The sequence below is a fragment of the Spermophilus citellus genome (assembly GCF_964194105.1).
Source record: "Spermophilus citellus genome assembly, chromosome: 4".
Lineage (NCBI taxonomy): Eukaryota > Metazoa > Chordata > Mammalia > Rodentia > Sciuridae > Spermophilus > Spermophilus citellus.
Genome location: NC_138185.1, coordinates 167,108,861 through 167,131,760, shown reverse-complemented (window position 1 = coordinate 167,131,760; position 22,900 = coordinate 167,108,861). Strand labels below are relative to the sequence as shown.

The window sequence follows — 22,900 nt, the reverse complement described above, 5'->3', positions numbered from 1 at the left end:
AAGACAAGACATATAAACATTTACAAAAAGAAAATGTAAGTGCTATTTCTTAAGAAAATAAATAGGTTACTATTAAAGCCCACAAAAAGAAGAAATGACTTCTATACTGAATTAAAGGAGTACAGAAGTTCTGCATGAAAGAGCTGTAATCTGATCTGGGTCCTCCTACAAGAAGGCACTGGATATGCAGCAATGTGGGAGAAGCATTAGGCCACAGAAAGAGTATGAACCAAGTGACACAAGAAAGAAAAGGAAACTGCAGTGTTTACAGGGGCTAGGGGCTGATTATTATTTGGTTGCAGTGAAGATCAGGTTAAGAGATGACAAAGCTGGAAAGACACACTGGGGGTAAGCAAGATTTATAAAAGGATCTGAATGACAGGTGAGGGCTCTCAAACTTATTTTCTTAGCAAAAGGATTTTTTAAAAAGATTTTACAGAAGGGAGTGGCATCATCAAAATCAGCTTTAAGGGTAATCCAATAAGTGTGTAAGAAAGTATGGAGGGGAGAAACGTTGGATACAAGATTAGGAATATTGTAGCAAGGCCATTAAAAAACTTACTACTTTTATCTTCTTGCATAAACTGTTGCTCCATTGAAGCTATGCCTACAACGAAACCCCTATCTACCAAATTTCTGACAACTCATTCCTATTCATTCACGGCTCTTAAAGTGGTTTGTATATTTTTGTTTTTTGTTTTTTCCATTCTGCTTCAAGACGAAAAAGACCTATAGTCAAACCAAGAGATTTCAAAAGCTGAGGTGAATCCATGGTTCTGAATTGAACATCCCTGTGTACTTCAATGCACTCTTCACTCCTGACATCACAACTGGGCCCTGGCATGAGTTCTGATGCATGAATTCCCAATATACTCGAAATCTCTGATCCTTTAAGCTTATTCTCTAACTTACTCTCATTAAACTTCTTTAATGTACCCACTGGAATATCAAGGTCATTGATCCACAACTCTCTCAATATCTATCAGCATCTTGCCTATCTTTACTAGTCTCCCTATTCAGTTTATATCTGATAATCCCAAATTTCTAGCAATCTCTTGACAATATTCTAAATTCCCTTTGGCCTTCAATATATGACAGAGCAAAAGGCCAACCCTGGATGAACTTCACTAGTGATCTTTGTGTTTCCATCTGGGATATCACAAACACCTTTGGGGGAAAATCACACAGAACACTAAAAACCCATCTTATTTGAGTCTTCAACTTTGCCCATACACACTTGTCTAGTCATTTAACCAACCCACCACCCATTCTCCTCAGTTACACTTTTACACCTTCTCTACATTCTTCAAACCTACCTATTTTCCTTAATACTTCCTTTGTCACTTACTTCAGAGAAAATAGAAATCACTAGTTATACTACCAGTCAACCTCTCTAAGGCAAGAGAAATGTTTCCTTATCTAAGATTCAGTCCTTCATCATATTCTTGATCCAAGCCTCTGCTTCCTTACTGGATGCTTTGACTATTCATCTTGCTTTTGTTGCATCTTTACTCTTTCTCAGATTCTTTCATAAGCATTTAATCATGTTCAAGAAGCCCCCCACAACACAACTGATCAGTAAATCTAGCCCTCTACAACTCATTCTCCTACAGCTACTGCTTTCACTCATTCCTTCACAACTAAATCTTATAAATTACTATACTTACCTTTCAAGATTCTCCAAGCCAGATACCTTCCATTATTTGCAAATTATACTGTTAAAGTGATCAAACACTACATCTAAACCCAAAGACTACCTTAACCTAACTTCTAGGCAGATGATCATTGAAACTCTCCTTCTTTCAGTGTTCCTTATCAATCTGTTTTAAAAATTTTTGTAAATTTATAAAATTTATTAATGACAGTGGGATACATTACAATTCATATTACACATATAGAGCACATTTTTTTCATATCTCTGGTTGTATACAAAGTATATTCGTGTCTTCATACGTGTACTTTGAATAATGATGACCATCACATTCCACCATCATTTCTAGCCCCATGCCCCCTCGCTTCCCCTCCCACCCCTCTGCCCTATCTAGAGTTCATCTATTCCTCCCATGTTCCCCCTCGCTTCCCCACTATGAATCAGCCTCCTATATCAGAGAAAACATTCGGCATTTGGTGTTTAGGATTGGCTAACTATATTTTAGCATTATCTCCTCCAACTCCATCCATTTACCTGCAAATGCCATGATTTTATTCTCTTTTAGAGCTGAGTAATATTCCATTGTGTATAAATGCCACATTTTTTTTTTTAATCCATGTATCTACTGAAGGGCATCTGGGTTGGTTCCATAGTTTAGCTATTGTGAATTGTACTGCAATAAACATTGATGTGGCTGTGTCCCTGTAGTATGCTGTTTTTAAGTCCTTTGGGTATAGATTGAGGAGAGGGATTGGGTCAAATGGTGGTTCCATACCCAGTTTTCCAAGCAATCTCCATACTGCTTTCCATATTGGCTGCAGCAATTTGCAGTTCCACCAGCAGTGTAGGAGTGCACCCTTTCCCCCACATCCTCACCAACACTTACTGTTGTTTGTATTCATAATAGCTGCCATTCTGACTGGAGTGAGATGACATCTTAGAGTAGTTTTGATTTGCATTTCTCTAATTGTTAGCAATGATGAACATTTTTTCATATATTTGTTGACTGATGGCCCATTTACTGATTGGGTTATTTGTTTTCTTGGTGCTTAGCTTTTATATACCCTAGAGATTAGTGCTCTATCTGACGTGTGAGGGGTAAAGATTTGCTCTCAAGATGCAGGCTCTCTATTCACTTCACAAATTGTTTCTTTTGCTGAGAAGAAACTTTTTAGTTTGAATCCATCCCATTTATTGATTTTTGATTTTAATTCTTGCACCAAAGGAGTCTTATTAAGGAAGCTGGGGCCTAATCCCACATGATGAAGATTAGGGCCTAATTTTTCTTCTATTAGACGCAGGGTCTCTGGTTTTTTCCTAGGTCCTTGATCCATTTTGAGTTTTATGCATGGTGAAAGATAGGGGTTTAATTTCATTTTGTTGCATATGGATTTCCAGTTTCCCCAGCACCATTTGTTGAAGAGGCTATCTTTTCTCCAATACATGTTTTTGGCACCTTTGCCTAATATAAGATAATTGTAATTTTGTGGGTTAGTCTCTGTGTCCTCTATTCTGTACCATTGGTGTGCCAGTCTGTTTTGGTGCCAATACCATGCTGTTTTTGTTACTATTGCTCTATAGTAGAGTTTACGGTCTGGTATAGTGATGTTACCCTGCTTCACTCTTCCTGCTAAGGATTGCTTTAGCTATTCTGGGTCTCTAATTTTTCCAGATGAATTTCATGACTGCTTTTTCTATTTCTATGAGAAATGCCACTGGGATTTTGATCAGAATTGCATTAAACCTGTACAGTGTTTTTGGTAGTATGGTCTATTTGATAATATTAATTCTGCCTATCCAAGAGCAAGGCAGATCTTTCCATTTTCTAAGGTCTTCCTTAATTTCGTTCTTTAGAGTTCTGTAGTTTTCCTTGTATAGATCTTTCACCTCTTTAGTTGATTCTCAAGTTTTTTTTTTTTTTTTTTTGAGGCTATTGTAAATGGGGTAGTTTAGCTCGTTTCTCTTTCTGAGGATTTGTCACTGATATACAGAAAGAAATGCCTTTGATTTATGGGTGCTGGTTTTATATCCTGCTACTTTTCTAAATTCATTTACTTAGTTCTATAAGTTTGCTGATAGAATTTTTTGAGTCTTCTAGGTATAGAATCATATCATCAGCAAACAGTGCTAATTTGAGTTCTTCTTTTCCTATCTGTATCCCTTGAATTTCTTTCATCTATCTAATTGCTCTGGCCAGTGTTTCAAGAACTATGTTGAACAGAACTGGTGAAAGAGGGCATCTGTGTCTTCTTCCAGTTTTTAGAGGGAATGCCTTCAATTTTTCTCCATTACAATGATGTTGGCTTGAGGCTTAGCATAGATAGCCTTTATGATGTTGAGATATATTCCTGTTATCCCTAATTTTTCTAGTGTTTTGGACATTTAGAGGTGCTGTATTATGTCAAATGCTTTTTCTGCATCTACTGAGATATCATATGATTCTTATCTTTAAGTCTATTGATGTGATGAATTACATTTATTGATTTCCATATGCTGAATTACCCTTGTATCTCTGGGATGAATCCCACTTGATTGTGGTGCACTATATTTTTGATACATTTTTATATTCGATTTGCCAGAATTTTATTCACAATTTTTGCATCTATGTTCATTAGAGATATTGGTCTGAAGTTCTCTTTTTTTTGACGTGTCTTTGCCTGGTTTGGGAATCAGGGTGATGTTGGCCTCATAGAATGAGTTTGGAAGTGCTGCCTCTTTTTCTATTTCCTGAAATAAATTGAAGAATATTGGTATTAGTTCTTCTTTAAAGGTCTTGTAGAACTTGGCTGTGTATCCATCTGGTCCTGGGCTTTTCTTGGGTGGTAGGCTTCTGATGGTGTCTTTTATTTCACTGCTTGAAATTGATCTGTTTAAACTGTGTATATGATCCTGATTCCATTTGGGCAAATCATATGACTCTAGAAATTTATAGATGCCTTCGATATTTTCTATTTTATTGGAGTACAAGTTTTCAAAATAATTTCTAATTATATTCTGCATTTCTGTAGTGTCTGTTGTGATATTTCCTTTTTTAATCACAGATGTTAGTAATTTGAGTTTTCTCTCTCCTTCTCTTCATTAGCATGGCTAAGGGTCTGTCAATTTTATTTATTTTTTCAAAGAACCAATTTTTTGTTTTGTCAATTTTTCCCATCATTTCTTTTGTTTCAATTTCATTTCAGCTCTGATTTTAATTATTTCCTGTCTTCTACTGCTTTTGATGTAGATTTGTTGTTCTTTTTCTAGGGTTTTGAGATGTAAGATTAAGTCATTTATTTATTATTCTGCTAGTCTATGTCATTTGATTGATGAGTTTAGGGCATTAACATTCAGGGTTATTATTAAGACATGACTTGTATTGGCAGCCATTTTTGTTTTTCTTGTTTTAAGGAATGAACTCCATGCAATGAACTTTCCTCTTAGAACTGCTTTCATAATAGTGTCCCAGAGATTTTGATATGTTGTACCTGTGTTCTCATTCACTTCTCAATTTTGTTGAATCTCCTCCTTGATGTCTTCTGCAACCCACTGTTCATTCAGTAGCATATTATTTAGTCTCCAGGTGTTGGAGTAGTTTTTATTTCTTATTTTCATTGATTTATAACTTCATTTCATTATGATCTGACAGAATGCAGGGTAGTATCTCTACTTTTTAAATATTTTGCTAATAGTTGCTTTGTGGCATAATATATGATCTATTTTAGAGAAGGATCCATGTGCTGCTGAAAAGAAAGTGTACTCACTTATTTAAGGATGAAATATTCTATATATGTCAGTTAAGTCTAACTTATTGATTGTATTATTAAGTTCTACAGTTTCTTTGCTTTTTTGGGAAGATCTATCCAGTGGTGAAAGAGGTGTGTTAAAGTCACCCAAAATTATTGTGTTGTGGTCTATTTGACTCTTGAACTTCAGAAGAGTTTGTTTGATAAACATAAATGCTCCACTGTTTGGGGCATATAATTGTCAAGTCTTGTTGGTGTATGGTTCTCTTGAGCAGTATATAGTGTCCTTCTTTATCACTTTTAATTAACTTTAGCTTGAAGTCTACTTTATTTGATATGAGGATGGAAACCCCTGCTTGCTTCCGCAGTCCATGTGAGTGGTATGATTTTTCCAACTCTTCACCTTCAGTCTGTGGATGTCTTTTCCTATAGGATGAGTCTCTTGGAGGCAGCATATTGTTGGGTCTTTTTTTTTATGTTTTTTTTTTTTATTGGTTGTTCACAACATTACAAAGCTCTTGACATATCATATTTCATACATTAGACTGAAGTGGGTTATGAACCCCCAATTTTACCCCAAATGCAGATTGCAGAATCACGTCGGTTACACATCCACAATTTTACATAATGCCCTATTAGTAATTGTTGTATTCTGCTACCTTTCCTATCCCCTACTATCCCCCCTCCCCTCCCCTCCCATCTTCTCTCTCTACCCCATCTACTGTAATTCATTTCTCTCCTTGTTTATTTTCCCATTCCCCTCACAACCTCTTATATGCAATTTTGTATAGCAATGAGGGTCTCCCTTCATTTCCATGCAATTTCCCTTTTTTATCCCTTTCCCTCCCATCTCATGTCTCTGTTTAATGTTACTCTTTTCTTCCTACTCTTCCTCCCTGCTCTGTTCACAGTTGCTCTCATTATATCAAAGAAGACATTTGGTATTTGTTTTTTAGGGATTGGCTAGCTTCACTAAGCATAATCTGCTCTAGTGCCATCCATTTCCCTGCAAATTCTATGATTTTGTCATTTCTTATTGCTGCATAGTACTCCATTGTGTATAGATGCCACATTTTTTTTTATCCATTCATCTATTGAAGGGCATCTGGGTTGGTTCCACAGTCTAGCTACTGTGAATTGTGCTGCTATGAACATCGATGTGGCAGTATCCCTGTAGCATGCTCTTTTAAGGTCTTCAGGGAATAGTCCGAGAAGGGCAATAGCAGGGTCAAATGGTGGTTCCATTCCCAGCATTCCCAGGAATCTCCAAACTGCTTTCCAAATTGGCCGCACCAATTTGCAGTCCCACCAGCAATGTACAAGTGTACCTTTTTCTCCACATCCACGCCAGCACTTGTTGTTTGACTTCATAGTGGCTGCCAATCTTACTGGAGTGAGATGGTATCTTAGGGTGGTTTTGATTTGCATTTCTCTGACTGCTAGAGATGGTGAGCATTTTTTCATGTACTTGTTGATTGATTGTATGTCCTCCTCTGAGAAGTGTCTGTTCAGGTCCTTGGCCCATTTGTTGATTGGGTTATTTGTTATCTTAGTGTCTAATTTTTTTAGTTCTTTGTATACTCTGGATATTAGGGCTCTGTCTGAAGTGTGAGGAGAAAAAATTTGTTCCCAGGATGTAGGCTCCCTATTTACCTCTCTTATTTTTTCTCTTGCTGAGAAAAAACTTTTAAGTTTAATTAAGTCCCATTTGTTGATTCTTGTTATTAACTCTTGTGCTATGGGTGTCCTATTAAGGAATTTGGAGCCCGACCCCAAAATATGTAGATCGGAGCCAACTTTTTCTTCTATCAGACGCAGAGTCTCTGATTTGATATCCAGCTCCTTGATCCATTTTGAGTTAACTTTTGTGCATGGCGAGAGAAAGAGATTCCGTTTCATTTTGTTGCATATGGATTTCCAGTTTTCCCAACACCATTTGTTGAAGATGCTATCCTTCCTCCATTGCATGCTTTTAGCCCCTTTATCAAATATAAAATAGTTGTAACTTTGTGGATTAGTCTCTGTGTCCTCTATTCTATACCATTGGTCCACCCGCCTGTTTTGGTACCAGTACCATGCTGTTTTTGTCACTATTGCTCTGTAATATAGTTTGAAATCTGGTATCGCTATACCGCCTGATTCATACTTCCTGCTTAGAATTGCTTTTGCTATTCTGGGTCTTTTATTTTTCCATATGAATTTCATGATTGCTCTATCTATTTCTACAAGAAATTCCGTTGGGATTTTGATTGGCATCGCATTAAACCTATAGAGAACTTTTGGTAATATCGCCATTTTGATGATGTTAGTTCTGCCTATCCATAAACAGGGTATATTTTTCCATCTTCTAAGATCTTCTTCTACTTCTCTCTTTAGGGTTCTGTAGTTTTCATTGTATAAATCTTTCACCTCTTTTGTTAGGTTGATTCCCAAGTATTTTATTTTTTTTGAGGATATTGTGAATGTAGTGTTTTTCCTCATTTCCGTTTCAGAACATTTGTCGCTGATATACAGAAATGCCTTTGATTTATGCGTGTTGATTTTATATCCTGCCACTTTGCTGAATTCATTTATTAGTTCTAGTAGTTTCTTTGTAGACCCTTTTGGGTCTTCTAGGTATAGAATCATGTCATCTGCAAATAGTGATAATTTAAGTTCTTCTTTTCCAATTTTTATGCCTTTAATATCTTTTGTCTGTCTAATTGCTCTGGCCAGTGTTTCGAGAACAATATTGAATAGAAGTGGTGATAGAGGGCATCCCTGTCTTGTTCCGGATTTTAGAGGGAATGCCTTCAACTTTTGTCCATTCAGAATGATGCTAGCCTGAGGCTTAGCATAGATAGCTTTTACAATGTCAAGGTAAGTTCCTGTTATCCCTAGTTTTTCTAATGTTTTGAACATAAAGGGATGCTGTACTTTGTCGAATGCTTTCTCTGCATCTATCGAGATGATCATATGGTTCTTATCTTTAAGTCTATTGATGTGGTGAATAACATTTATTGATTTCCGTATGTTGAACCATCCTTGCATCCCAGGGATGAATCCTACTTGATCATGGTGCACAATTTTTTTGATGTGTTTTTGTATTCGATTCGCCAGAATTTTATTGAGGATTTTTGCATCTAGGTTCATTAGAGATATTGGTCTGTAGTTTTCTTTCTTTGAGGTGTCTTTGTCTGGTTTCGGAATTAGGGTGATGTTGGCCTCATAGAATGAATTTGGAAGAGCTCCCTCTTTTTCTATTTCCTGAAATAACTTGAAAAGTATTGGTATTAATTCTTCTTTAAAGGTTTTGTAAAACTCCGCTGTATACCCATCCGGTCCTGGGCTTTTCTTGGTTGGTAGTCTTTTGATGGCTTCTTCAATTTCATCCATTGATATTGGTCTGTTCAAATTGTGTGTATCCTCCTGACTCAGTCTGGGCAAATCATACGACTTAAGAAATTTATCGATGTCTTCACTGTCTTCTATTTTATTGGAATTTTATTTTCAAAATAATTTCTAATTGTCTTCTGTATTTCTGTAGCATCTGTTGTGATATTGCCTTTTTCATCCTCTATGTTAGTAATTTGAGTTCTCTCTCTTCTTCTCTTCGTTAGCATGGCTAAAGGTCTGTCGATCTTATTTATTTTTTCGAAGAACTAACTTTTAGTTTTGTTAATTTTTTCAATAGTTTCTTTTGTTTCAATTTCATTGATTTCTGCTCTGATTTTAATTATTTCTTGCCTTCTGCTACATTTGCTGTTGTTTTGCTCTTCCTTTTCTAGGGCTTTGAGATGAAGTGTGAGCTCATTTATTTGTTGGTTTTTTCTTTTTTTGAGGAATGACCACCAGGCAATGAATTTTCCTCTTAAAACTGCTTTCATTGTGTCCCATAGATTCCGATATGTTGTGTCTGTATTTTCATTTATCTCTAAGAATTTTTTGATTTCCTCCTTTATGTCTTCTGTAACCCATTGATCATTCAGTAACATATTGTTCATTTTCCATGTGATGTAGGATTTTTCCTTCCTTCTTTTGTCATTGATTTCCAGTTTCATTCCATTATGATCAGATAAAATGCATGGTATTATCTACCCCCCTTTATATTTACTGAGGGTTGCCCTATGGCGTAATATATGGTCTATTTTTGAGAAGGATCCATGTGCTGCTGAGAAAAAAGTATATCCATTTGATGATGGTTGATATATTCTATATACGTCAGTTAAGTCTAGGTTATTGATTGTGATATTGAGTTCTATAGTTTCTTTATTCAACTTTTGTTTGGAGGATCTGTCCAATGGTGAGAGAGGTGTGTTGAAGTCACCCATAATTATTGTGTTGTGGTCTATTTGATTCTTGAACTTGAGGAGAATTTGTTTTATGAATGTCGCAGCACCATTATTTGGTGCATAAATATTGATAATTGTTATGTCTTGTTGGTGAATGGTTCCTTTTAACAGTATATAATGACCTTCTTTATCCCTTTTGATTAACTTAGTCTTGAAGTCGATTTTATTCGATATGAGGATGGCCACCCCTGCTTGCTTACGAGGACCGTGTGCGTGGTATATTTTTTCCCATCTTTTCACCTTCAGCCTGTGTATGTCTTTTCCAATCAGATGTGTCTCCTGGAGGCAGCATATTGTTGGATTTGTTTTTTTAATCCATGATACCAGCCTATGTCGCTTTATTGGAGAGTTTAAGCCATTAACATTCAGAGTTACTATTGATATATGGTTTGTACTTCCATCCATGTTTGATTGTTTATCCTTTTTAAAAAAATTTAGTTTGTTTCTCCATGATTATCTTTCCCCTCGCCCTCTGTCTTTACTGAGGCATTTCCCATTGATGGTTTTGGTTATTGTTTTTCATTTCTTCCTCGTGTAGTGTTTTGCTTAAAATGCTTTGCAATGCTGGTTTTCTGGCTGCAAATTCTTTTAACTTTTGTTTATCATGAAAGATTTTTATTTCATTGTCATACCTGAAGCTTAATTTTGCTGGATACAGAATTCTTGGTTGGCATCCATTGTCTTTCAGTGTTTGAAATACATTGTTCCATGACCTTCTTGCTTTCAGTGTCTGTGATGAAAAATCCGTTGTTAACCTTATTGGTTTACCCCTGAATGTAATCTGTCTCCTTTCTCTTATAGCTTTTAATATTTTCTCTTTGTTCTGTATATTGGATATCTTCATAACAAGGTGTCTTCGCGTTGGTCTTCTGTGATTTTGTGTGCTCGGTGGTGTCCTGTATGCATCTTCAATTTGTATATCTGTTTCCTTTTTTATTTCTGGAAAGTTTTCTGTAATTATTTCATTCAGCAGGTTGCTCATTCCCTTGGTTTGAATCTCTGTACCTTCTTCTATCCCGATGACTCGTAAGTTTGGTTTTTTATGTTATCCCATAACTCTTGGATGTTTTTCTCGTGATTTTTTACCAGCCTTTCTGAGTTGGCTAGACTCTTTTCAAGATGATATATTTTGTCTTCATTATCTGACGTTCTGGCTTCTACTTGCTCCACTCTGTTAGTGATACTCTCAATTGAGTTTTTAATTTGGTTTATCGTTTCCTTCATTTCTAGAATTATTGTTTGATTATTTTTTATAATCTCTATCTCCTGATAAAGATGCTTAACTTCTTCTTTTATCTGTTTATGTAATTCATTCTCAATGTGTTCTTTTGCTGCTTGAATTTGCTGTCTTTTATCCTCTTTAAGGTTCCATTCCATCTGTCTAAAGTGTTCCTGGAGTTCTTTATATGACCATTTTTCTGATGACTCTAGGTCCTCCTGAATATTTAGGCTGTCCTGTATTGTTTGTACTCCTTTTCTTCCTTGCTTTTTGAAGCTGCTCATGTTACTTCTTGTTCTGTTTTACCGCTGAGTTACTGTTTACTCCTATAAATTTATTAGATGCTTGGGAGGAAAGGTATTAGAAGGGAAGGGAAGAAGTCACTAAAGAGAATGAGAGTAAGCAGGTAGAATTGAAGGAAGGGGTGATAAGAAAAATGAAAAGACAAAAGAAGAAAAAAATAGGAAATAAAAAAAGAAAAAAAAATTTAAAAAAAATAATTAAAAAAAATTAAAATTAGAAGAAAAAATTTAAAAAAAATTGTAAAAAAAATTAAAAAAAACAACAAGAAAGAAAAATGAAAATGAAAGAAAAACCCAAATTAAAAAAAAGAGAGAAAAGAAAGAAAAAAAGGAAAAAAAAGAAAAAAGAAAAAAAACTAATAAATGCAGTCTTAGAGTTTTATTAACTTCTCTTCCAGTAGGTAGCGCTGTGCCCATCAGGTCAAGTTTCTCCTGTCAATACGCGGGAACCAATCACTGTGCAGCAGCTCCTCCCAGACTGGGCGAGTCTCCAATCCTGAGTGTCTAGGGCCTCCTCTTGTGTCTAGTCACTTCCCACTTTTCCTCTAGCCAGGCCCCTCTCATGGTGCCACTCATCACAATACTGGCTACACGCCAGGTCTGCTGCTCCCGGGAGCCCTGTTTTCATGAACGACTGGGCACACTCTTCCAGTTTGCCATTCCCTCAGACCCTAAGTTTGTAGAGCTTGGGGCTAAGAATCCTCAGCGAATTTTACTTGCCCTCCGGTAGCCACTCCCCCGGTAGCTGGTGCAAGAGACCTCAGCAGTCAGCCCTGGTGGGAGCGGTAGTTCCACGCCGCGGGCCCCGCGCCACCTCTGATTCCCTCGGGCTGGCTGTCGCACTCACGGGAGAGCTGGGAGGGGCCCTTAAGGTTTCCCCGATGTGTGGAGAGGGAAGGCTAGGGGATTACACACCTGTAGCCGCAGGTTTCAATGAAGTTATCTCCTCCGCCGCAGTCTGATGACGTCAGTTCTCTGCCGTGGTGGTGTCTCTTGCAAATCGCGACAGTTCGTTTCACTTTGCCGGGCGACCAATGCAACGGGTGGGTCCTTACTGTCTCTCCCAAGCCCCATTTCAAACCTATGGCCACTACCTATGAAGGCTCGGTAGGCATTTACCTCCGTAGGATGAGAAGGGCTGACCAGTTGTTTCAGCCGGATGGATTAATGCTGAGTCACAGCTGTTTGTCGGAACTCGCGCTGCGCGGGCCCAACTCTCGCACCTTCCGGCGCTGGCGCCCCCCATCCCACCGCGGGCCCAGAGTTGCTCAGCCGAGGTCCAGGTCAGCGGCGGGTCCGGGTCACTCCTTTTGTTTTTTTTTAATCCAATCTGCTAGTCTATGTCTTTTGATTGATGAGTTCAGGCTATTAACATTCAGGGTTATTATTAAGACATTACTTGTATTGGCAGCCACTTTTGTTTATTTTTGATATTAATGTGACTTGGTTTCTCTTCTGATTAGATTTTCCTTTAGTGTAATACCTCCTTCTGCTGATTTTCATCCTTGTTTTTCATATCCTCTTTGTGGAATATTTTGCTGAGAATGTTCTGTAATGCAGGCTTTCTAGCTGTAAATTCTTTTAATGTTTGTTTATCGTGAAAGGTTTTTACTTATTCATCAAATCTAAGACTTAGTTTTGCTGGATAGAAGATTCTTGGTTGGCATCCATTTTCTTTCAAAAGCTTGGTATATGTTGTTCCATGATTTCCTGGCTTTGAGGATCTGGCTTGAAAAATCTGCTGATACACATTGGTCTTCCCCTATATGTGATCTAATTCCTCTCTCTTGTGGCTTTTAAGATTCTATCCTTATTCTGTATACTAGACAATTTCATTATAATGTGCCTTGGTGTAGATCTGTTGTAATTTTGTACATTTGGTTTCCTGTAAGCCTCTTATATTTGGTTTTCCAATTTGTTTTTCATGCTTGCGAAATTTTCTGATATTATCTCATTGAAGAGATTGTGCATTTCCTTGGTTTGAAACTCTGTGCCTTCCTCTATCCCAATAACTCTAAGATTTGGTCTTTTGATGCTGTCCCATAATTTTTGGATGTTCTGTTCATGGTTTCTTACTGTCTTCACTGTGTGATCAACTTTAATTTCCAGATTGTAAACTTTGTTTTGATTATCTGACGTTCTTTCTTCTAAGTGATCTAGTCTGTTGGTTATGCTTTCTATTGAGATTTTTATTTGATTTACTGTGTCCTTCATTTCAAGGATTTCTGATTATTATTATTTTTTCAGAGTCTCTATGTCTTTCTTGAAGTAATCCTTTGCTACCTGTATTTGTGCTCTTATCTTCTTGTTGGAGTGATCACTTTTTACCTGTATTTGCTCATTTAGGTCATTCTTTAATTCATAGATCATTTTAATTATGAACCTTCTGAACTCCTGTCCCTGGGTTCTGTTATTGTAGTATCCTGGTTTGTTTGGGGCACTTTCCTCCCTTGTTTTTTCATGTTGTCTAGGTGTCTTCCTTTCTTGCAGTGTGCATCCTGGACCTGGGTCCTGTGCAAGTCGGTGAAGGCAGATCTGGTCCAGGCCTGAGCTCCTGCAGTAGTCTGCTAGTTGAAAGGGGTAGTCCCATGCCAGAGGCTGGGCTCCGGAGGGTGTCTTCCAGTGGCAGGATGGACCAGGGCCTACTGTCTCCTTATCAATCTCTTTAGCCTACTTGATCCTCAAATTTTGGGAGAAATCTGAGGATTCTATCCTAAGCTTTCTTTTACTGTCATTCTAATTTGGTTCCCTTGGGTGATCACATTTACTCCTTAAAGCATCTACTATATGTATATCTAATGACTCTCATATCTATATCTGTAGTCGAAACTTTGTTCCCCAGGCTACAATCATGAATCTAACTCTTTACTAGTCTTCTCTATTTGAAAGTCTGTGCAACATCTTGTTCTGTGTAAAACTGAACTCATCTTTATTTCCAAACCTCGTTTTAATCTAGTGTTCCTACCTCAGTATGTGTTTATATCCATCCAACTACTCAAGTCAAAATCTGGTAGTAATTTTTTTCTCATTTCTTATTCTTCATCCAATCACCAACTCAAGAAAATTCTTTTATTTTTAGTAGTGGGGACTGAGCTACATTCCAAGTCCTTTTTATTTTTTGATACAGCTGAGCCACTGAGGGTCTTGCTAAGATGCTGAGATTGGCCTTGAAGTTTTGGCTTTGAACTCCAGCCTCTTGAGTTGCCACCATGCTTAGCTCTCAGAAAATTCTTGAATTAATCCACTTCTTTTCATCATTGCTCTACCACCATAGTTTAAACTATCATTCTCTCTATCCTGAATAACTTCCACAGTCTCTTAACATGTGATTAGTAATGGAATCACCATTCTGAATTCATAGAGATCTTTTAAACACAACTGCCCTCAGGTGAAAATCTAAAATTTTAACATGGTTTGAGATAACCAGTGTCTAGCTTTGTAACTTGTTACCATCATTTCCTTCCTTATTTTCTGCTCTACCCAGACTTACTTTAGTTCCTTAATAAATCAATTTCTCTCTTATCACCAGGCTTTCAAATATGATATTGTTTCCTCTGATTAGCATATTTACTCTTACTCTCTTCAACTAATTCCAATTTATCCTTCAGATTTTCAGCAAAAATATCACTTTTATATGCCTTCATAATACCCTATATTTCCATTCCATAAAGATTATCACACACTGACATTATGTGTTGGTATTTCTGAATTTCCTCTGAGGCTATACCATAAAGAGAGGGATAGTGTTAGTCTCATACACCACTGAATTTCCTCTGCAGCTATACCATGAAGAGAGGGATAGTGTTAGTCTCATAAACCACTGTACCACCAACTAATTGGTAGAAGGCTTTGCATCTGAAGAACTATATAGAGTGATAATATCATTAAAGAGACACTGAGAATTCTGAAAGTAGGGGGAATCTGGGAAGCCCAGCAAAGAGGTATGAAAGTAAAAAGAGTTGCATATTAAAATTATCAGTGAGAGATGAATTGGGGAATCAAGGAGTATCTAATTCACACTGATGCTATAAATTTTAATACTTTTTGAATCTTTAAGAAATTAAATTCTTTTTAAAAAATATTTATTTATTTATTTTTAGTTGTAGTTGGACATAATACCTTTATTCCATTCATTTATTTTTATGTGGTGCTAAGGCTTGAACACAGGGCCCCATGCATGCTAGGTGAGCGCTCTACCACTGAGCCACAATCCCAGCCCCAAGAAATTAAATTCTTATTTACTAATTCCAAGTCTGCAAATGATAGCTCAAATGAGGGGGGGGGGGTATGGAAATCCATGTATAGCTAGTTTATTTACTGTTTTCAATTAAAGTCAATTTAACATTCAACAAAGTATTCTTTAGGTACTTACCATAGACAGGACTATATCACATACTAGGCAATACAGAAACTAAGATGTCTAATGACTATTTCTATTAAGCACTTACATAGAAATGATGGTGCACACTAAAAATTAAATAAGAGAGGAGGCTGTAGAAGTAGTTCACCTGGATTTAAATCCTGGTTCCACTACTTATTAAGGTATGATCTTGGGCAAATTACGTCTTAGTCCCTTATTTTACAAATGAGAACATTAATAATTGTACCTACTACTATGGACAATTTTGAGTAATTAGAAAAGTTAATATGGAAATTATTTGTCCTAATATTTGGCACACGATGAGTACAGCAAGTGAATGTTAGTAATGATATTTATAAAGTATAATTTAAAACTTCAGAACATTAAGTAGAAAATTCTCTTTAATAAAAATGAATCAATTAACATGCAAGCTTCAGTTATGGATTTTTAGCAAAACTGAAGGTAGTGATAAAAGGGAAATAAAGGCATAAAGAGAAATAAATAGACTGATTCAGAGATACACAGAAACAAACAAATTATAAAAGGAGGAGAACACATAAAGAGAGACCCTGGTGCAAAAAATACTTGTGTTATATATAGTCATAAAGAGGTATCTGTCAATGAGCAGTAAGTCCCTCATCCTGATTTACAAGTTGTGGTTACATATAGTACATTCAAAATAACTTTACTATTTTCATAGAAGGTAAGCATATTTATGGATAGTCCTACACATAATTACATAAGAATTTTTTTTTTTTTGTACCAGGGATTGAACTTAGGGGCATTCGACCAGCCACATTCCTCAGCCCTATTTTTTGTATTTTATTTAGAGACAGGGTCTCACTGAGTTGGCTTAGCACCTTGGCATTCCTGAGGCTGGCTTTGAACTCTGTCTCAGCCTCTCGAGCTGCTGGGATTTCAGGCATGCACCACCATGCCTGGCAAGAAGTGATACTTCTGAAAAAGTATTGGAAAGGATAAATTTCCAATGAGAATTTCAATTTACTTTTTAAAAATGATTTACATTCTGTCAATGATAAGCATTAAATAGAGAAACTTCAAAAATGACCAAATGGATTTCTAAGGAATCTTTTTTATGAAAAATCATATATACATATGCTATGGATAAATTTTTTCTTTTTGTCCAAAGTAATGTTTTTGTTTTTTTGTTTTTTAAGAGAGAGAGAGAGAGAGAGAGAGAGAGAGAGAGGAGAGAGAGAATCTTTTTTTTTTTTTTGTAGATGGACACAACACATTGCCTTTTTTTATTTTTATGTGGTGCTGAGAATCGAACCCAGGTCGCGCCCGTGCTAGGCGAGCACTATACCGCTGAACCACAATCTCAGCCCCCAAAGTAATGTTCTTGAAAACTTTATTTCCTAGGAAACTGATAATGTCAATATATGGCTTATAAGAAGATCAAACTCTCATACAGAAACTAAGATCTAGTGAGAAGAGAAAGCACCTCTTCATTTCTGGGATGTGGGGGGGCATATCTGACTTTAAACTCAGTTAACCTCTTAAAAATTAAAGGCACCCAACTAGAAAGGAGATCACATTAATAAGAAATAACCATACTGTGGTGTAGATATAAAGTAGACAATAAAAGGTTAATGGCTTAGAGATTTAAAAATTTTTATTTTTTATTATTTTAATTGTTCAAATTTATGGGTTATATTGTAATAATTTGATACATATATACAGTGTGTAATAATCAAATCAGAGTAGTAAACACTTCCATATCTTATAATGCTTAAAAATTTGTCTATTAGCAATAATTATATATAATTATATATATATATTTAAATTTTTTGTAGTTGTAGATGAACAACATGCCTTTATTTTATTTACTTATTTTTATATGGAACTGAAGATGGAATCCAGTGCCTCACATGTGCTAGGCAAGCACTCTACCAGTGAGCTACAGCCCCAGCCCTAATAATTATATTTTTATGGGTATAGTATAATATTAAAATACATGTATAAACCATATGTGCTGAAAAAGGAAAAAAGAACTAATCCTAGCAAGAACTAGGATTAAGAAAAATATCGACAAGTTATGTATATTAAAGCACAATTTTTTAAAAAAGCAAGAACTGACAACTACATGTTGAGTAAGCATAGTTCATATAATTAACTTTTGTTGCTAAACTATTTTAACTAAATTGAGAGAGTGAATCAGAAAGTAAACTCTAAAGCCATGTTAAACATTTATTTTCAAATATTAGGTTGCAAACACTTTCTTACCTCAAAATCATCATCATCTCCTTCGGTGTAATGTGCATGATTGTCTGGATTGTTTACTTTGTCCAATAGTTCAATTGCCAGGGCCCTGGAGAGACCTGGCTGTCCAACAAAAGTATGCTAAGTAAAAATGAAACAAAATAATTTCATGAATATGCCTTTATGGCTTATAGAAAATGTTATTTGTAGTCTTTCATTCAATAACTAGCATAGACGAGCATAGGCATCTACTAATACAAATATTAGTAAAAACATTAATCAGCGAATGAATTGTTAATTATATAACTAAAAAAAATTTGGGGTAAGCTTAGAACATAAATAATTTCTCTATATAAAGTTGTCTAACCTATGATAGGTGGTAAGATTACATCTTCAACTATAACAAGGACATTTATTACTCATAACACTGATATGAAAGTGAATACCACAACATGGTACATCAATCACAGTAAGAATAAAGCATATATACTTTACATTTGCATACATTTAATCCAGTTAAATTATAAAGATTTCTTAGGTTGTTTAATTACTATCACTTTTTCTCATTCAAAAGTATTTTACACATATATAAACTCAAAGAACACACTATAAATTCACATAAGCAGCTAAGAAACGCAGTTAATTTTAGATGATGGCAACATTTATGAGTTTTCTCTAAGGCGGGGGTCAGTAAACTATAGTGCAAGGGCAAAATCTGGTATACTGCCTCTTTCTCTAAATACAGTTTTATTGAGTATTAAAAATATTCTCATACATGTGTACTGTATACGGATTCTTTTATGCTGCAATGACAAAAGTAAGCAGTTGTGACAGAGACTCACTGCCTACAATATGTAAAATATTTTCTATCTTCTCCCTTACAGAAAGTTTGCTGACTCCTGTTGTAAGAGATAACTTACAGTTTTATATTAAAAACCTAAGTATTTTTGTTCTATTGAAATGTCTAATTACTGCATGACTACCAGAAATCCCTTCACAATTCCAATGACTTACTGTTAGAAGTCTTTCAGCAGTTGGTCTTTTTTTGGGGTTTTTAGTTAGTGCTATTTTGACAAAATTATGGAACGTTGATGACCTTCAAATAAAAGAGACATGACAAAAATATCTTACTAATATTATTAGATTGTTGGTATTACTAAATAAAATAAACTAAGAAGCAGTATAGAAGTCTGAAACATGAGAATTTTTTCCTTACGTTTCTCAGTTCTGCATAAACCAAAAAACTAAACCCAAAGCACAGTCTATTCCTTAGAAACATCTGGGTCAGTTTTGTATCTTAGGTACAATGGAATTAGGTAACAGAGCAGTAATATACAACCCATACAAATCAGAACAGGAAGAAACCAGTGTCAATTAGGTAGGTTGTGTCATTTATATAATTTATGTTCTGCTTAGAAGTAAAAACATACTTTTCTTATTGCCTAATTTATACAGCATTTACATTATACTATACCAAAAAGTTTTGCTATTCCAAAAGAGTTGGATGGCACAAAGGGTAGGGTACATAATGTAAGTGACTATATAAATCCTAAAAAGGCTACTTAATTTCTTAGAAGAGATGATAAATAAGGAGTGATTTTAGCAACTGGAAAGATTTTCCTGCTATATGCATTGATGAAGTGGGGAAAGGAAGAAGATACAAATTAGAAGAATCATGTTTTGATTATTCATGAAAAAGAGGAGTGTTTTCAACACTGCCAAGATTCTACTGGGAGATACTGGACAAGAACCAAAGAAACCAAGTAACTTCAGTGACTAGCAATGAGAACAATCACATGGCAATTCTCAGTAGAGGAATCAAATCACTGCACTGCAACTGGTGGCTTCTGACAGAGATAAACATGGAGTCAGGTGGATCATAGAGTGGCAAAGGTTCTCCAGTGGTAATGACTAATCTGGAATTTGTACCTAATAGTCATTTGTTCCTGAATAAACATTCAGTCATTTTTGCATAAAGCCCTCATTTCCCAGGTGGTTAGAAACTTTGGACAATAAGGAACAGAAAGAAACCAGTGTCAGTATAAAGGAATACAGCTAGTAGGAGGATATAAACTCCTTTGTTTCAATAGTGTAATTTGCCTTTCATTCCTGCCATGATCCCAATACTGTCCTGGCTCCTAAATAAAACTAACAGTTAAGAATCTACTTGGGGGAGGGGTCTTAAATCTGAAATGAGCTACCGACTGTTTCACCAGAAAAATAAAATTTATGGGGCTGTGGTTGTAGCTCAGTGGAAGAGCACTTGCCTGGCACGTGTGAGGCTCTGGGTTCAATCCTCAGCACCATATACACATAAATAAATAAAGTATTGTATCCATCTATAACTACAATAACTAAATAAATAGATAGATAGATAAAATTTATATAACAGAATCAGGAAGCTCACAGACCTCAAGAAATCCATGTAATCTGGATGAAGAACGCTCGAATTTATGAACTTAGAAACTTGTTTGCCTGGTTAATTTTATAAAATGTGGAAAAGATAATACCAAAAAAATAATTTTCAACTTTCACCATTTAACTAATGACACTCTTAAGAACTATAATTCCAGGCAAGCTGCTTTACTTTATAATAGAAAGGAGAGATTAGGAAGAAAATAAGTAATAACTTCTTCAAGTTTTTTTTTTTTAAATTTTTTTAGTTGTCAATCAATCTTTTATTTATTTATTTACTTACTTGTTTGTTTATATGTGGTGCTGAGGATTGAACCCACAGCCTCACACATGCCAGTGCAAGTGCTCTACTACTGAGCCACAGCCACAGCCCCTTCTTCAAGTTTTATAGAAGGAAAAACCAAGAGAAACTGACTGTAAGTGTCAACAGCAACTGGGAAATCTTTTCAAACATCATCATCCATGCAAGTCAATATATAATTAATGGATGTAAAATAATACAGATAAAAAATCTTCATATATTAATTTCAAATCCTTTCCTCACCATGCCTCTTTCTCAAGCTGCCAAGTTAAGAGAAACAAACGAGTTTAACAAGAGCAGCTGATTATAAAAGAACACTGAGTGGAAAATAAACCTAGATTCTTGCCATAACTGTGCGAGTAAATTAGGATGTAACTCTGGGCAAACTGCTTAATACCTCTGGGCTTTGGTTTCATCATCTATAAAATAAAGGAACTATGTTCCTTCCCATTGTAAAATTCTATGAAACCATGTATTCATTAACTCACCACTTTGTTTTGTCCTTTAGTTTTGGAGGCTGAAAATTACTTTTTGACATTAAGAAGAGAGCCCTGAAATAAAAAAAAATTTAGTTAAAAGCAACACCAAGTACTTTTATTACTACAGCTAATAATCAATATATATTCTGTAATGAATTTATACAAGACTACTATATATGTAGGCACTGAATAAAATTGTTTTGAGATAGGGAAATCAAATTTTTAATATTTTGATTAGCATATGCAAAATTTCTCCTACCTATAGAAAATATCTTTAAATTTCAAATAAGCCCTTATTCACAGAGCAAAGTTACCAAATGTTAGAAGTTTTACTACCATGATACCTATATAAATAGTAGTGTATATTTTTTTATTTTTTTACTTTTTAGTTGTAGTTGGACACAACACCTTTATTTCACTTGTTTATTTTTTAATTTGGTGCTAAAGATCAAACCCAGGGTCTCGCATGTTCTAGGCAAGTGCTCTATCGCTGAGCCACAACTCCAGCCCTTGTAGTATGTCTTAAGCACATGTCTATATAATTACATATAATTCTATAACACATATATATTTTGAATTAATTTTTAAATTTACATGATAGCGAAATGCATTACAATTCATATTACAAATATAGAGCACATTTTTTCATATCTTTGGTTTATACAAAGTATATTCACACCAATTCGTGTCTTCATACATGTACTTTGGATAATGATGACTATCACATTCCACCACCATTTCTAACCCCTGCCCCCTCCTTTCCCCTCCCACCCCTCTGCCCTATCTAGAGTTCATCTATTCCTCCCATGTTCCCCCTCGCTTCCCCACTATGAATCAGCCTCCTATATCAGAGAAAACATTCGGCATTTGGTGTTTAGGATTGGCTAACTATATTTTAGCATTATCTCCTCCAACTCCATCCATTTACCTGCAAATGCCATGATTTTATTCTCTTTTAGAGCTGAGTAATATTCCATTGTGTATAAATGCCACATTTTTTTTTTATCCATGTATCTACTGAAGGGCATCTGGGTTGGTTCCATAGTTTAGCTATTGTGAATTGTACTGCAATAAACATTGATGTGGCTGTGTCCCTGTAGTATGCTGTTTTTAAGTCCTTTGGGTATAGATTGAGGAGAGGGATTGGGTCAAATGGTGGTTCCATACCCAGTTTTCCAAGCAATCTCCATACTGCTTTCCATATTGGCTGCAGCAATTTGCAGTTCCACCAGCAGTGTAGGAGTGCACCCTTTCCCCCACATCCTCACCAACACTTACTGTTGTTTGTATTCATAATAGCTGCCATTCTGACTGGAGTGAGATGACATCTTAGAGTAGTTTTGATTTGCATTTCTCTAATTGTTAGCAATGATGAACATTTTTTCATATATTTGTTGACTGATGGCCCATTTACTGATTGGGTTATTTGTTTTCTTGGTGCTTAGCTTTTATATACCCTAGAGATTAGTGCTCTATCTGACGTGTGAGGGGTAAAGATTTGCTCTCAAGATGCAGGCTCTCTATTCACTTCACAAATTGTTTCTTTTGCTGAGAAGAAACTTTTTAGTTTGAATCCATCCCATTTATTGATTTTTGATTTTAATTCTTGCACCAAAGGAGTCTTATTAAGGAAGCTGGGGCCTAATCCCACATGATGAAGATTAGGGCCTAATTTTTCTTCTATTAGACGCAGGGTCTCTGGTTTTTTCCTAGGTCCTTGATCCATTTTGAGTTTTATGCATGGTGAAAGATAGGGGTTTAATTTCATTTTGTTGCATATGGATTTCCAGTTTCCCCAGCACCATTTGTTGAAGAGGCTATCTTTTCTCCAATACATGTTTTTGGCACCTTTGCCTAATATAAGATAATTGTAATTTTGTGGGTTAGTCTCTGT

The 22,900-nt window shown here is 35.7% G+C and overlaps 1 protein-coding gene across 1 annotated transcript in view; it reads right to left on the bottom strand.

Moving 5' to 3' along the window:
• The window catches only part of MAP4K5 (mitogen-activated protein kinase kinase kinase kinase 5), a 111,951-nt gene that overhangs the window by 42,913 nt on the left and 46,138 nt on the right, over positions 1-22,900 (bottom strand). Inside the window, exons 10-12 of the mRNA XM_081289989.1 lie at positions 21,016-21,078; positions 18,826-18,907; positions 17,836-17,952 (exon numbers count right to left, since the gene is read on the bottom strand). Coding sequence (XP_081146115.1) covers positions 17,836-17,952; positions 18,826-18,907; positions 21,016-21,078 — 262 coding nt within the window. The remainder of the gene's footprint in view (positions 1-17,835; positions 17,953-18,825; positions 18,908-21,015; positions 21,079-22,900) is intronic.